The sequence below is a fragment of the Phacochoerus africanus genome, chromosome 1 (assembly GCF_016906955.1).
Source record: "Phacochoerus africanus isolate WHEZ1 chromosome 1, ROS_Pafr_v1, whole genome shotgun sequence".
Taxonomy (NCBI): Eukaryota; Metazoa; Chordata; class Mammalia; order Artiodactyla; family Suidae; genus Phacochoerus; species Phacochoerus africanus.
Window position 1 is genome coordinate 727,683 of NC_062544.1, and position 14,267 is coordinate 741,949.

General features: G+C 60.8%; 1 protein-coding gene across 4 annotated transcripts in view; it reads right to left on the reverse strand.

The window, feature by feature from the left end:
* Positions 1-4,593: 4,593 nt before the first annotated feature.
* The window catches only part of SLC6A3 (solute carrier family 6 member 3), a 34,141-nt gene continuing 24,467 nt past the window's right edge, over positions 4,594-14,267 (reverse strand). For 2 of the 4 annotated variants that reach the window (XM_047755522.1, XM_047754830.1), the window contains exons 12-14: positions 13,149-13,249; positions 11,938-12,105; positions 10,095-10,504 (exon numbers count right to left, since the gene is read on the reverse strand). In XM_047755522.1, coding sequence (XP_047611478.1) covers positions 10,217-10,504; positions 11,938-12,105; positions 13,149-13,249 — 557 coding nt within the window. In that variant the 3' untranslated portion in view covers positions 10,095-10,216. Of the gene's footprint in view, positions 5,227-10,094; positions 12,106-13,148; positions 13,250-14,267 lie in introns of those variants that run through there. The other 2 variants (XM_047756606.1, XR_007131475.1) reach the window with 2 other exon arrangements.

Here is a 14,267-nt window from a genome sequence, read left to right on the forward strand (position 1 = left end):
CTTTGACGCCCAGATCTTGCGCCTGAAGGTCACTGTGAAGAGCATCAGTTTGATGCAAAGTGCAGGGTGGATGGAGGACTGAGCCTCCAGGCCACAGGATAAAGGGCACAGGAGCCTCCTCCCTCCCCGGTTAGTGTGGGGAGAACACTTCTTCAGGTGTTTGGAAATGAACCCGTTTCTCTTGTGTTAAAGGACCTGACCTCTCCCTGGAGAACAGGGGTCAAGCACTGATTTCACATGGCTTGTCCGCTGGGGCGTGAGAGTGGACCAGAAGGACAGACTTTTAGATGAAACGTGGGACCTTCTGCCATCCACCTACCTGTCCATCCACCCAAACACATCTCCATCCGTCCACCCACCAGCCACCCATCCATCCTCTGCCGTCCATCATCCATCCGTCCGTCCACCTGCTCATCCGTCCATCATCCATCCGTCCGTCCACCTGCTCATCCGTCCATCATCCACCCATCCACGCACCCACCCAAGTACATCTCCATCGACCCATCCATCTGTCCACCCATCTACCCATCCCTCGTCCATCTATCACCCTAACCACTTGCCCATCAGCCCTGCATTCATCTCTCCATCAGCTGTCCGTTTATCATCCACCCACACACCCCTCTTCCCTCCCACCTTTCTCCTTTCCCTCCTTCCATCCACCCATCAATCCAACCATCCATCCACCCACTTACCCATCCAGCTAAACCCACCATTAACTCACTCATCTGTCGCTGTAAATTGGGCTGCTGTCTACAGTGTACCAGGACTCTTTAAGACACTGGACGAGTGAGTGAGACCAGCTCGGCCCTTGCTCCCAGGGGAGACAGCGAGCACTCTGCCTGTCCTGGAACCCCTGCTGGGCAGACCTGGGGAGACTGGGGCTTCAGGGAGCACTGACCGGGCAGAACTCCGGAGCAGGGGTCTGAGCAGACTTCGAGAAGCTGCAATGGCATCGCAGCGGGAGTCCGAGGTTGGAAAGTGGGGGAGGGAGTGGAGTGGAGGTTGTTGCAGATGAGGACTGAGGAGGAGGCCCAGGACAGGAGAGCAGTCGGGAGGGGGCTGGCGGGTGGCAGCCGGGAGCGTGGCCTCTCAGAGCGTGAACACAGCCTGTGGGCGGGGCTGCTGCCTCCTGTGGGGGCCAGAGAGGGGGAGACCTCCAGCCCCTCTCCCAGCTTCCAGTGACCAGTGACCCTGGGCGTCACTCCAGCCTGTGCGGTGGTCATCACAGGCCTTTGCCCCAGTGGCCTTGCCTTTGCCAACGTCCCTCGCAGGCATTTCCCGAGCGGATGGCACTTCATATGGCTGCACGGCTACCATGAGACGACAGCTCTTGTTGGTGAGTCTGGGGAGACGGGGATGCTAACGCCCCTCATGCTGCTCCACACGAGGACCCAAGGACACGTTTCCTATTGGGTCACCATCTGAGGACCTAACCTACACGCTGCCCAGGGGCTCAGGGCCACGCCCAGTCCTTCCTCACTGGCCGAATGTGCTGTCCCCGCGCTGTCCCCGTGCTATCCCCGTGCCTCCGCTCTTGCTGGCTGTGTGTCCCTGGACGCTCTTGCACCTGTGTCCTGGCAGCCAGGCGCGGGCTCTGCAGGGCACGGGACAGGGTGGGAGTTGCCTTTGTCGACGTGCCTCCTTGCAGGCTGGAACTCCTGAGAAGAGCCTGAGATGCGGTTCCCCTGATTCGAGGTGGGGCGCTCAGGAGGAACGAGGAGGTGGAGGGCGCGGGCCAGGTGAAGCCGGGCCGGGCTGACCACGGGGAGCCCAGAGCACTCCCCCAGCACAGAGCAGATCTGGAGGGGGGCTCTGGGGGTCGGATCAGTCAGTGACGGTCTGCCACCCAAGGCGGTCCCCGGGTGGTTCCAGGGGTGAGCGTCAGAGCCGCACCTGAAGCAGGTGCTGGTGGAAGAAATGCCATATGGTCTGTGCAGAGGGGCAGGCGTGCCAGGTGAGTGTGCCACTGTCTGCTCGACTCGGCAGACAATGCCAGCACTTCCGCAGGACACCACGGAACTTCTCTCCTGCCTGAGATGTTAGATCCCGTGGCCCTGCTCACCAGGAGGACGGCAGCCTTCAAGCCCCCCTGGAGGGGCAGGTGGGTGGTGGCATCTTGTCAGGCTGCCTCTGTTGACGGCTGACGAGCTTGGGTCCGTGGGCCACCTGGACGTGCCCCCTCTGCCTCGTACCCGTTTGAGATTCCCGCCCACTTTCTGGTTGGCGTGTTGCGATATTGTGCGTAAGAGTAAAATTAGGAATCAGCACAGTGCCATCCTCCATCCACGGTTCAAGCTCCTGGCTCACGGCTCCCCACACCTGGGGATTTCCTGAGCGATAACAGCCGTGGGAGCACCAGGGGCCATGCCGGTGAACTGGGGTTTTATCCTTTGTGAGGCGCCCCTCTCCACCACAGCTGGGTTTATGTTAATGAGATTTGGGCTGGTTGCCAGGGCAACAAGCCATCCCTCCCCCTCCGGGGAGGGAGGGGCCTGGAGGTGGACCCGGTTCCAGGGGCCAAGATCTCACCCACACGCCGGTGTAACAAAGAAGCCTAAATGGAGGCTGTTCCGAGAGCTTCCGGGTCCAGCGAAGCCGAGGCCTCCATTCCCCCCGGGCAGGGCCCCGGCCGCCCCTTGCTTCTCTTCAGCCGTGAGGCCTGCCCTGGGATGCCCCTTGCCGTGGGTGCGTCCTGCGGTGAGGACTATGGTTCCCAGCCCGGGGCAGACCAACCGAGTCTGAGGAGGGTGCTGAGCCTCTGCCTCTGGCCGCCTGTGGAGGCGCAGGTGACGGCGTCCAAAGTGGGGGCCGCCTTGAACTGAGCCCTTAACCTGCAGGGTCTGACGCTGCCTCGAGGCAGGCGGCGTCGGGATTGAGCCGTAGGACGGTCTGTCAGGGTCTGAGAGGGGCTGTGAGCGTGGGAAAGGCTCCCCCACACTGGCCTTGGATTCAGAGTCGTAGCTGTCCCCCTTTCTCATTGATGCAGAGGAATTCTATCAAGGCCTTCGTCACATCCTGAGGTGGCCCAGCTCTGGGCATCGTGTAGTCCCAGGTGGGACCCCGGCCCAGATGCTCGGGGCCTGGACACCAGGGACACTCCTGTTTTGATGCGGGGGCTGTGGCTGCAGTTCTGGGGTGGCCCTGGGACTGTCCAGAGAGGCCCGGTCACCCCGGCTGTGTGTGCGAGTGGATCCTTGCGTGGGCGCGGCCTGCCTGTGGTGCTTGCGCGTGCGCGTGCGAGTAGGCGCTCGGTGCAGGAAGGGGTGGGTGTGTCCCCCTCTGTGTATGGGACACGTGCAGCAGGTGTGGGGCGTGCATGCACGTGGCCCGTTGCGGGCGAACATGGAGGAAGGACTGCCTGGCCCCTGGCCTCTGGTTTCACAGCTCTCCCTGCCCTGGCGCGGCTGTGATCAGGCCTCGATCCGCCACCTTCTGCCAAGGACCCACGGGGGCCCGTGCTGCCCTGGGGCCAGGGCGCAGCAGGGCCAGGCCAGGCCAGGGTCCTGCCGTGCACGGGGAGGCCCTGGACTGTGAGTCCCTTGGACCTTGGTGGCTGGGAGCGGACGGGGCTCGGTGGCACTGAGGTCAGTGCCTTCGCTTCCTTGGGCAGCTCCAGCCCGGGATCTGCTGTGACCTCCAACACCAGCAGGGTGGCGTGGGAGGAGAGGCCTGTGGACCCGGGACGGGAGGTCCCAGTACGGGGCAGAGGGCCCTGGGCAGCAGCACAGGAAGAGCCGAGGCCAGAGTCAGGCGGGGCTCAGCCACGTGTGGCTGGTGGGGAGGAGCTGCCAGGGGCATGTCCCGTGAGCTGTGCCCAGGGCCAGGGAGCAAGACCAGAGAGTGTGAGAAGGAGCTTTGGGGGATGGGGGGCAAGAACGGTCACTCAGAATGGGGGTACACAGGCCCTGAGTTGGCTGTGCCCGCAGGGTCCCCTGGCTGGGGGCAGGGCTGGGGGCCTGGCAGGAGGGTCACAGCCGCCTGGGAGTGAACCGCTGCCCGACCCCTTGGATCACAGGGGGGACACTGGCACTTAGTCCAAGTAAATGATTAAGCGCTGGGGTCTGCTCTGGGCTGTGGTCAGGCTGACTGCGGTCTAGAAGGACCCCTTTGGCCACAGAGTGGACATGAGGTCCTCAGGACCAGGGGCCGGGAGTCACTTAGCTCGCTGGTGTTGTGTCCCCAGAAGAGCAGCTTGGGCTGGGCAGCGGCGCTGGGCAGACTGCAGGCCCGGGGGCTGGACACCTGGGGAGCCCGCAGGGGAGCTGACCAGGCAGGTGAGGGCTCGAAGGAGAGAGAGGCTGGGCGGGGGAGGGCAGGATAGAGAGGTGGGGGAGGGTAGAGGGTCAGGGGTCAGGGTAGAGGGGTGGGGGAGGGTAGAGGGGTGAGGGCCGGAGGGGTTTTTGTGGGAGCCAGCAGGGTCCCTGGCGTGGGTCCAGGTTAAGCCCAGCTGACCTGGGGGGCCCTGGGCTGTGCCCCCTGTGGGTTGGGGAGGAGGGGGTCAAGGTGGGCTCTTGATGGAGGGGGAGCTGGGGGCCCAGCTGGGCCGTGGGGACAAAATTCCATCAGTCAGGAAGGAGGCCACACAGCCACGGCTCTTTTCCCGTCAGGTTCTTTATTGTTGGCGACAACCACACAGAGACCACTGTGGAGACACGCGGACACGACAACGTGGGCTTTCTGCGCGGGCGCTCAGCGCCCCTGGGAAGGACACTGGTCCTGCACTGTCACCTTTGTCTGCTCCTCCACGTCACCTCTGCACAATTAGGCAAAACATGACACTTGGCTCTTTTCACATGAGCAAACAAAGGGCCCGGGAAGCTCTGTGAGCGCTGGGTTCTTGGCCGAGAGCCCGCGATGCACAGTTACCAGCCTTCTCGCGGGCAACCCCCGACGGCAGCGAGGGGACGGCTGCGGGGGCCGCTGGGGGGGCGCGGGGTCAGGGAGGCAGCCGGCTCTATATGCACGGAACGCGACTGGGATGTTTCTGCCTGCGGGACAGGCACAGACCACGAAAGTTACACAACGACACGGACGACGGCGGGTCAGGTCGCCCCCGGGCAGGAGGCCGTGAGCATCCGAGGGAGAGCGAAGCAGGAGGTACAGAGCGGGCGCGGCCGGCCCTTCCGGAAGCGCATTTTCCTTCTCCGTTTGCATCTGTCCTGCCGCGGACGGTGTCCAGCGAGTTTCCCTCCCTGCTCCCGTCTACACCACCAGCCAGTGGCGGAGCTGCAAAGAAAAGAGGGTTTATTTAGACACCAAGTGAGGAGCCACCTGCTCGAAGGCAGCTCGGCAGAGTGGCCAGCCTGGGGACCAGCGCTATTGTGGGGACACCTGGGCCTGAGGCCCTTTCACCTCATGACAGAAGTCGTGGCTGCACCGGGAGACGCCTCGGGCGGCCTCTGCGCCTGGGCAGCGTGCCATCAGCTGCTGGCAGACACAGCAGCCAGCAAACCCGGGCTAGTCTGAGTGCATCCCCGGTGGTGGCACGTGCCTCAGGACAACCCCGGCCCTGTGGCCACTGTCCTGGGGCCTCTGCTCCCGTTCCAGTGAGGCCCTGCTCCCCGTGGCGCTGGCTTTCTGTGCGACCCCTGCGGGCGCGGCGTAAGGCCTTGTTCACAGCTTGGGGACAGATGAGATTGACAGGAGCCCCTATTAGCCGTCGCAAATGTCATCGCCTGTGATTATGCAGCTGTTTGCTCAGCCTGGTTCTGTGCACAAGCCGTTCGATTGCACTAAATGGCAAGAGCTGAGTTTTTAAAACGTTTCCAAACATGACAGCCGCCTGAGGACAGGGAGATGCTGAGCCCACCCCAGGGCTCTGTCGCCCTCCGGGAGGCCTGCCTGCAGCACCCACACTGCCCGCAAAGGCAGCCGGAGGCCAGAGCCTTCTCCGGGGACACGGCAGCAGGCACGGTGGCCTGAACAGTGCCTCTGTGCTGACTCCAGACCCGTGTGGAGGCGGGGGGGGGCCACCCCTGGGACCCAAGCTGAGACCTGATGCCCAGGGCGAAGCGGTCCTCCATCCTGGCTGTGGATGAGCCAATGGCGACCTTCTCGCGAGGTCAGAAGCCCCACGGGTGAAGGTCCAGCCGTGACATCATGACCAGGAGGCCAGAGCACAGGGAGCAGCCGCCTGGCCTGAGCAGGTCAGCCGGAGCCAGAAAGCCCAGCCCAGGCCCCACGGACCCGAGACGCCGGGACCTTCAACTGCGGGGCCGCTGGGGGAGAGGGACGTTCCATAGACAGGGATGCGGGTTCTCGAGGCCCCGTGCAGCTTCTGAGGCGAGTGAGCATGGTAACCGGGTGAAGGGCGCGCGGTAACGGGTGTGCAGGGGGGCGCAGTGAGGGTGTGTGTTGGGGGGGAGAACAGTAAGGGGGTGTGCGGTGGGGGGCGCAGTAAGGGCCACCGGGCAGGGCCAGAGCCGATGGCTGGAGCAGCAGATAAGGCTCTTTCTGGTCCAGGTGGAGTAACAGGGACTGATATACTCCATCACCCGCAACAGCTGACAACGGACAAAATACACATAAAACGGTTTTCCAGGGACCCCAGGACGACGGAGGTGGGCGGGTGGCGAGCCGTCCAGTTGCCTGTTCATGGCCCCCAGGGACTCTCCAGGTGGCCGTGTGGGGCGGGAAGGGCAGGTGGCTGACTCGGGGGACGGGGGGTGAGCGTTGGGAGCCCCAGAGGCTGGTGTCCTCAGGACGGAGTCTGAGGGGTGAGCCGGCACCAGAGCCTGGGCGGCTGCACAGGGACCCAGTGGCAGGGATGTGGCCGAGCACTCCGGGCACCTGAGGCGGAGAGCCCCACCCGGCAGGATCTGGGAACGCCGGGAGCTGTGCCTGCCTCGTAGCCAGGAGGGAGCAGCTGGTGGGTGTCGGGGGCTGGATAGAATGTCCAGGAAGGTCTGGCTCCAGCCCGGGAACAGTTAGCCACTCACTAAATGCCACTCTGGTCCCACCTAACAAGCCTGAAAAAGCAAGTCCCCCAAAGATCAAACTGTCTCCAGGTAACTAAGTGATGACCCAGAACAAAGCTCACGGCTCCTTAAAGGAAGGCAGCGCTATCCAGCCTCTAACAACGTAAAACCCCCAATACCTGGAGTCCAATGAAACATTAAGACATGCAAAGCAGCAGCAAAATTCAGCCCCTCGTGAGAAAAGTCAACTGAAACGGACTCAAAACAGACCCGCTTGTGACACTGGCAGATAAGGACCTCATGCAGGGATCCTAACTGTGCTCCAGGCACCGAAAAGGTGAGTAGAGGCAGGAAGGACATAAACAAAATGACACACACTGGATGTTTCTTAAAAATGAAACTACACTATGTGAGGTGACAGCTCTGCTGCATGGAGTTATCTGCAGGTTAGACTTTGCAGAGGAAAGAGAATGAAAGCAGCCTGATGCATGTGCGACTGGAGCCCTTGAAGGGGTGGGGTAGAAGGAGACGGAGGCAATGACAGCTGTTTTCAAACTTGCTGCAAACCATGCGCCCACAGTTCCCAGAGGCTCAGTGGACCGCGGGCATGAGAAGCAGGAGCTTTGGGGCTGCAGCTCCACGTAGGGGAGAAACGGACCCAGGCTGCCTGACACCCAGCCCATGAGGTAACGGCCCCCAAAACCCCTCGAGCTGCCTTTCAGGAGCACAGCAACACGTACAGGTGCAGCAAAACGACACAGCAGAAAAGGCCCGGGGCGTGTCCGGCAAGACTGAGGTCGTGTGGGCTCGAGGGGCAGGACGAAGGCAGCCAGGCAGGCAGGCGTTTGGGCTGTGGTTCACCGGGTTTACTTTGTTACGGGGTCAAATAAGGGAAAAGCCGCCACGTGTGGACTGCTGGTCAACTGTGCACCTGGGCACGGAACTTGGAAAGACACCCGACAGAGCCTGAGACGCCGGGACCGAGGGGATCCTCACACAGGCGCCTCGGAGGGAAAGAGGCCCACTGGTGACGTTAAAAGGAGAGCCGCCAAGTTCGCAGAACTCACAGGAGACGCGAATTTAGAGACCCTGGATACATGAGATATCCAGGAGGGATAAATTAATAAAACCACTTATCATAGTTTCATAATAATATAAATAAAAATAACTCTGTTCCCAGACACATGACAGGGAAACCGCAGCAGCAGATGCAAAGGACCACACGTCTCAGCACGACCACGGGGCTGCAGGCAGGGAGCCAAGGTCTTCGAGATGCTCAACGATTGTAACTCAACAGGGAAACGCAGGCCCTCGGGACCCGGCCATGGAGGAGGGCAAAATAAAACTGTCCACACACACACACACACACACACACCAGTTTTCTAAGACTTCCTCCTAAAGGAATGTCTGAAGGATGTTTTTTCCAAAGACAAGAAAATGATCCTCAGAGGAAAGACGCATGTGCCCAAAAGTGCGGTGAACAAATAAGCCCTGGCCAGGGAGCGCCGGCTGTGGCACAATATGGTCAGCGGCATCTCCGCAGCACCAGGATGCGGGTTCAATCCCCACCCAGCGCGGTGGGTTAAAGGATCCAGCATTGCCACAGCCGCAGCATAGGTTGCACCTGCGGCTCCGATCGGATCCCCGGCCTGGGAACTCCATGTGCTGCAGGACAGTCAGAAAGAGAAAAAGAAAAACAAACAAACACTAGACCTGAACACTCATTCAACAAGTTTTCTGTGCAAAATAACGAGAATGATGACAGTGATTCATTTGTGGTTTGAAAGACATAAATGCAATAATGGGCAATAACAGCATATCAAGCAGTTGGAGGAAAATTTAAGTCCTCATAATAGTCAGGACAGGGGTTCGGATAATGGGGTAAAATATGTGTGGTACGATTTCAAAACAACCATAAATTATTAGAATAAAACATATAAGCTCCAATGAAATAGAGAGGAAAGAGCTGAAGAAGGAAAAAAAAAAGCCCCCAAATCAATCATAAAAAGCAATAAAGGGGAAAAATAAACATTAAAACATGGAACAGAGTCAGAAAGAAAGCAGAAGCAAGCCCGACAATATCAAGAATCTCAACCAGCGCAAATGGATTAAGCTGCCCAAGCGTCAGAGTAAAACATTCCAGTGCATCTGAGGTTTGCAAAAGACGCCTAGATTTTACGATGACTACAAAGTCGAAAGTTAAAAAGATTACAAACACTCAAAAGACCATGGCTGCTGCTGCAGTGGTCTCAGACAAAAGCATCACTAGGAGGGAAAGCATCACGAGGGAGAGAGGATGGGTGAGGCACCAGGCAGCTGTGGTAACTGTGACCACACATCCGTCCCAGAGCAGGCTCAGAATAGATACAGCAAAACCTGGCAGAACTGCAGGGGGAAGTTGAGCAAATCCCATAGGTATCTTCTGATTATCAGTGGTTACACAGAGTTCTACACTACCCGGGTGACGCTGTAGAAGATTTGAACCATGTGGTGAGAGCCTAACCTGATGGACAGGAGAATCATATGCCAACAGTTGGAGAACACACCACAGCTAAGGATTCATGTAACATTTATAGAAGTTGATGAAGTATCTGGCCACAAAGTATCAATACACTTCAAAGAATGGGGAAAAAGGTATCTGAGCACAATGCGATTAACTTAGAAATTAATAACAAAAAGATAAGCAAAACATCCCCATACATTTGGAAATTTAAAGGCAGACTTCCAGGTAACTCATGGATTGAAGAAATCGCAATGAAAATTAAAATATGCATAGAACCAAATCATAAACAAAATGCTATGTTAAAGGTACGGAATGCAGTCAACAGGGTATTTTGAGGGAAATTCTTAGCCTTGAATGCTTATGTTAGAAGAGAAGAGGGAGTTGCCGTCGTGGCGCAGTGGTTAACGAATCCGACTAGGAACCATGAGGTTGCGGGTTCGATCCCTGCCCTTGCTCAGTGGGTTAAGGACCCAGTGTTGCCGTGCGCTGTGGTGTAGGTCGCAGATGTGGCTCAGATCCTGTGTTGCTGTGGCTCTGGCGTAGGCCGGTGGCTACAGCTCCGATTAGACCCCTAGCCTGGGAACCTCCATATGCCACAGGTGCGGCCCTAGAAATGGCAAAAAGACAAAAAAAAAAAAAGAAGAGAAGAAAGGTTGAAAATTAACAAGCCAAGATCTAAACTAAGAAGGTTGTAAAGGTGTGGTAGAGTAGACCCAGTGAAAGTAGAAGTGGGAATTAATAAAGACATGAGCTGAAATGAGTGAGACAGAGAGCAAAGCGTGACCAGAGTCCTGCATCAGGTTGGCTGGTGGCCCATCAACCTGCAGAAGAGGAAGTTCCCGGCCCAACAGGCCTTCCTCCACCCCTGCCTAGAGTTGGGCTCCTCCCTCGGTTTTTGAGTCACTGTGTCCCGATGCTGGTGCCCTGCCCAGCCCCTCACCTGTGGGTGGAGGAGGGGGCCCCACCCAGCTTGCCCCCCGCCCTGGGGACCCACAGGGACAGCAGCACTCACCGTGAACTGGCGCACCTCCCCCCTGTCCAGCTGCTCGTGCTCCTTCTCTGGCGTGATGGCGTAGGCCAGTTTCTAGAAGAGAAGGAGCCACCGTGGGAGCCTGCCCAGCTCAGAGAACCTCAGGCGAATTGTCCACGCGCTCAGCAGTGGCAGCTGACTGCCCCGGCCTCCCTGCATCCTGGAGAAGCTGCTACCTGGGGAGGACTCATCTCCATGCCAGCTCTGGTTGGCCCCAAGCCGAGGTGGACCTCGTACTCTCCTAGCGGTACCTGGGGCTCCCAGGGGGTTGGGGGGGAGGAGGAGCCTGCTCTTCATCACATTCAGCTCAGGAAGCTGGCCTTCCCTCTGCCACCTGCCCAAGCCGCTGTCTCTCCACGCCATCTCTCAGTGGCTGGCACTCTAGGGCTCTTTGGGGCCCTGCTCCCCCTCCTGGTGTTGCAGCCCTGGGCGCTCCCACAGCCCCAGTCTCAGCACTGAGACACCACGTGGCTTATGCTCAGGGTTTGGCCGGCGAGGGGGTCAGACCCTCCGTCCCCAGCTGACACAGAGGGGTCTCCCACGGGGATGGCTGGTCTCTGAAGGCCAGCGAGGGAGGTGGCAGTGGGGTCTGTACCACACGACCCACCCAGCTTTGCAGGAACCTCGAGGCCCAAAAGGAGGGGTGGCCACCTGCCTGTGCTGTGCCTGCTGATGCTGTGGGCCCGGCAGGGACCAGCCCGTGAGGGGCACTTGCCTTGGCTTCCAAACCCAAGGGCTGCCGCGCAGCCCGGGGGAAATGCTTGGACCAGCCGGGTACAGCCACGGGGCCTCACTGCCACCGGTCCTCAGGGCGACTGTGGAACATGGGCACAGGGCAGTGTCTGAGGGCTCCTGGTGGCCCTGGGCTGGCCGGTGGGCGGGAGGGCGGGGGGCCTCTTCCAAGCAGGCTGTGTCGTCTGTCTCTTCCGGGCATCCCGGTGCCCGGATGTGAGCGGAGGGACCCCTGTGACCAGCTCTCCTGCCCTCCTTCTCAGCTGACCCAGGGCCTGCCTGACCCAGAGGCCCAGAGCAGCGCCTGCCCACACCATGGCTGCGGCTTGGCACCGGGAGAGAAGCTGGCCTGAATCCACCCCTACCCTCAGACCAGTGCCCTTCCCACCTGCACTGGGCAGTGGAGGGCACATGTGCGGGTGCACAGACACACAGGCAAGTGTGCGCACAGACACACACGTAGACACCCACAGACACACACACATAAACACACATGCACAGACACACAGGCAAGTACATGCAGACGCACAGACATACACACAGACAGACAGACATGCAGAGACACACAGAGACACACACACACACACAGGCACAGCCCCCTTCCTCCCACACCAACCCACGTGTCTGGCATGGTAGGTGCCCCCTCCTGCTGGTCAGAGACGAACAGGGGGCAGGCCAGGGACAAGGACCGCGGCCTGACCGCATCGGTGGCCTTGCCGTGGGGGGCAGGGCGGGCGAGGGCCGCGCACACCTACCTCCCTCAGGGACCCGGGCAGGCTGCAGAACTTGTAGGCGGCGTAGACGGGCGCCACGGACATGGAGGACGCGGCGATGGCCCAGCCCAGCGCGTTGGCCCACTCGGGGAAGACGTAGGCGCCGTAGTGCGGGGGCCTGAAGGTCGCGATGCTGACCACGACCACGAACTGAAACCGAGGCCCAGGGTCAAGGGCCGCTCTGGAGGAGGGTCCCTGCTCCGCGGCTCCGGGAGCCCCGGCCCTGCAGCCAGAGGCCCCGGGCGCTGCGTGGGCTCTGCCGACGGGGCTGCTGCAGGAGGGGCCCTCAGCCTCGGGTCCGAGGGCGGGAACTCGCTCACCGTCCTTTGCAAACCCCACACGTGACCACACGGGTCTGGAGTTTGCGGTCTGGCCCCCAGGCCCCGGGGCTGAGCGGGTTGGAAAGGCCCAGGCTGCCGGGGGGGAGGTGGGAGATGAGCAGCCTCTGCGGGTTTGGGGCCGTGGCTCGGGGAGCAGCGAGGCTCGGACCAGGAACCCCCTTCCACGCACCTCCTCTCTCACCGGCCCACGGGCCTGGCCGGAGGGGCCGGGGGAGGGAGGGCTCAGCCTCCCGGCTCTGTGCTCAGCTGCTCGGCCCCAGAGCGGCCGTCTGGGGCCACCAGACCAGGCAGACAGTTCAGGCTTGTGAGCCATCGCGGCTGAGCTCTGCGGCCGAGCTCGAGGGGCCTCCATGGACATGCGGCTGCTCTGGCCTGGCCGTGCCCGAGGCGGACTCAGTGTGGGCCTAAGCTTGCAGAGCCCGGCCAGACCGCAGCCGCTACTGCATGTGCTGTGGTGCCTGTGCCAAGCGGGCGGTTGCGGCGGGGGGGGGGGTCTGAGCATCGTCGCCCCCACTCCTGCCCGGCTCTAACTTCTCTAGGTCCTCCAGGCAGAGGTCAGCTGACCGCCTCGTGGTCTCGGCCTCCCCTCTGGGCAGAGGTGTGGCCAAGCGCAGAACCTCCGGTCTCAGTTGGGTGGAGGACCGCCCTGCATCCACGTGAGCTTTCTCGGGGTGCCCGGGGGGGGGGGAAGCGCCCTCAGGAGACCAGAGGACCTGTGCGCCGGGCTGCCCTCCTGGCTGAGTCCTCCCCGGCCTCCGGCATGGCTGTGCTCAGGGGCAAGGGGGCTGCACAGAGGAGGGACCAGGTGGGATGGGTGGGGGCTGGGGGGGCTGGGCAGGGCAGGGACCTTACCAGGAGGAAGCAGGGGCTGATGAACTTCCAGCACAGCCGCCAGTAGAGGCTGGGACGCTGTCCGGTCATCTGCTTGATGTCGTCGCTGAACTGCCACACGCCTGCGGGTAGCGGCCACACAGGGGGGTCAGCACAGCACAGGAGCCAGACACCGGCTCTCACGGGTCCTCGCCGACCCCTGGGCCACCCCCCCGGGCACCTTGAGCTCGGGCTGCGGGCCGGGGCCCAGGCCGCCCAGTGGCGTTGCCGACCAGGGGTCCCTGTGCATGTCCCCACGGTGAGTGACACCGGGACCACTAGGGGAGGCCTGCGTGGCCGCCCCCTCCTCCCACCTCAGGGCTGCTTGTGGCCCACAGCCGGCGCTGCCTCCCCTCTGCAATCTTTTCTGTTCTACTAACAAAATTCGTGATAAGGGAGTTCCCGTCGTGGCTCAGCAGAGAAGCTGACTGGTATCCATGAGAACGTGGGTTCGATCCCTGGCCTCGCTCAGTGGGTTAAGGATCTGGACATTGCTGTGAGCTGTGGTGTAGGTTGCAGATGCAGCTCTGATCCCGTGTGGCTGTGGCTGTGGTGTAGACCTGCAGCTACAGCTCTAGTTGGACCCCTAGCCTGGGACCTTCCATGTGCCGCAGGTACAGCCCTAAAAAGAAAAAAAAAATTGTAGTAAAATACTCATAAAATTTACCCTTCTAACCATTTTTAGTGCACGGCCCAGAGGCCTTAAACGCATTTACACTGTTGCGCAACCATCCTTTCCAGAACCTTCTCGTCATCCCAAACTGACACTGTGCCCTCCCGCCCCTCCTCCATCCTGTGCTGTCTCTGGGGCCCGGACCCCTCCAGGGACCCCCTGGGAACCTCCAGGGTCTGTCCTTCCGTGTCTGGCTTGTCTCCCTGAGCTCCTCAGGCTTCAGGCATGTGCCAGCCTGGGTTGGAACGCCTTCTTTTTAAGGCTGGGTACTGCTCCAGGATCTGTGGGCAGCCACCGTTTCTAGCGAAGCTACTCCCAGCTCCGCCAGGGCCCACTTTCTCTGGATCTTCCAGAAGTTTCTCCTGCCTGGGGCTGGCCTGCCCCTGGTGCTGCGACCCAGCTGCACCAGAGTCCGGGGTGGGTCCTGC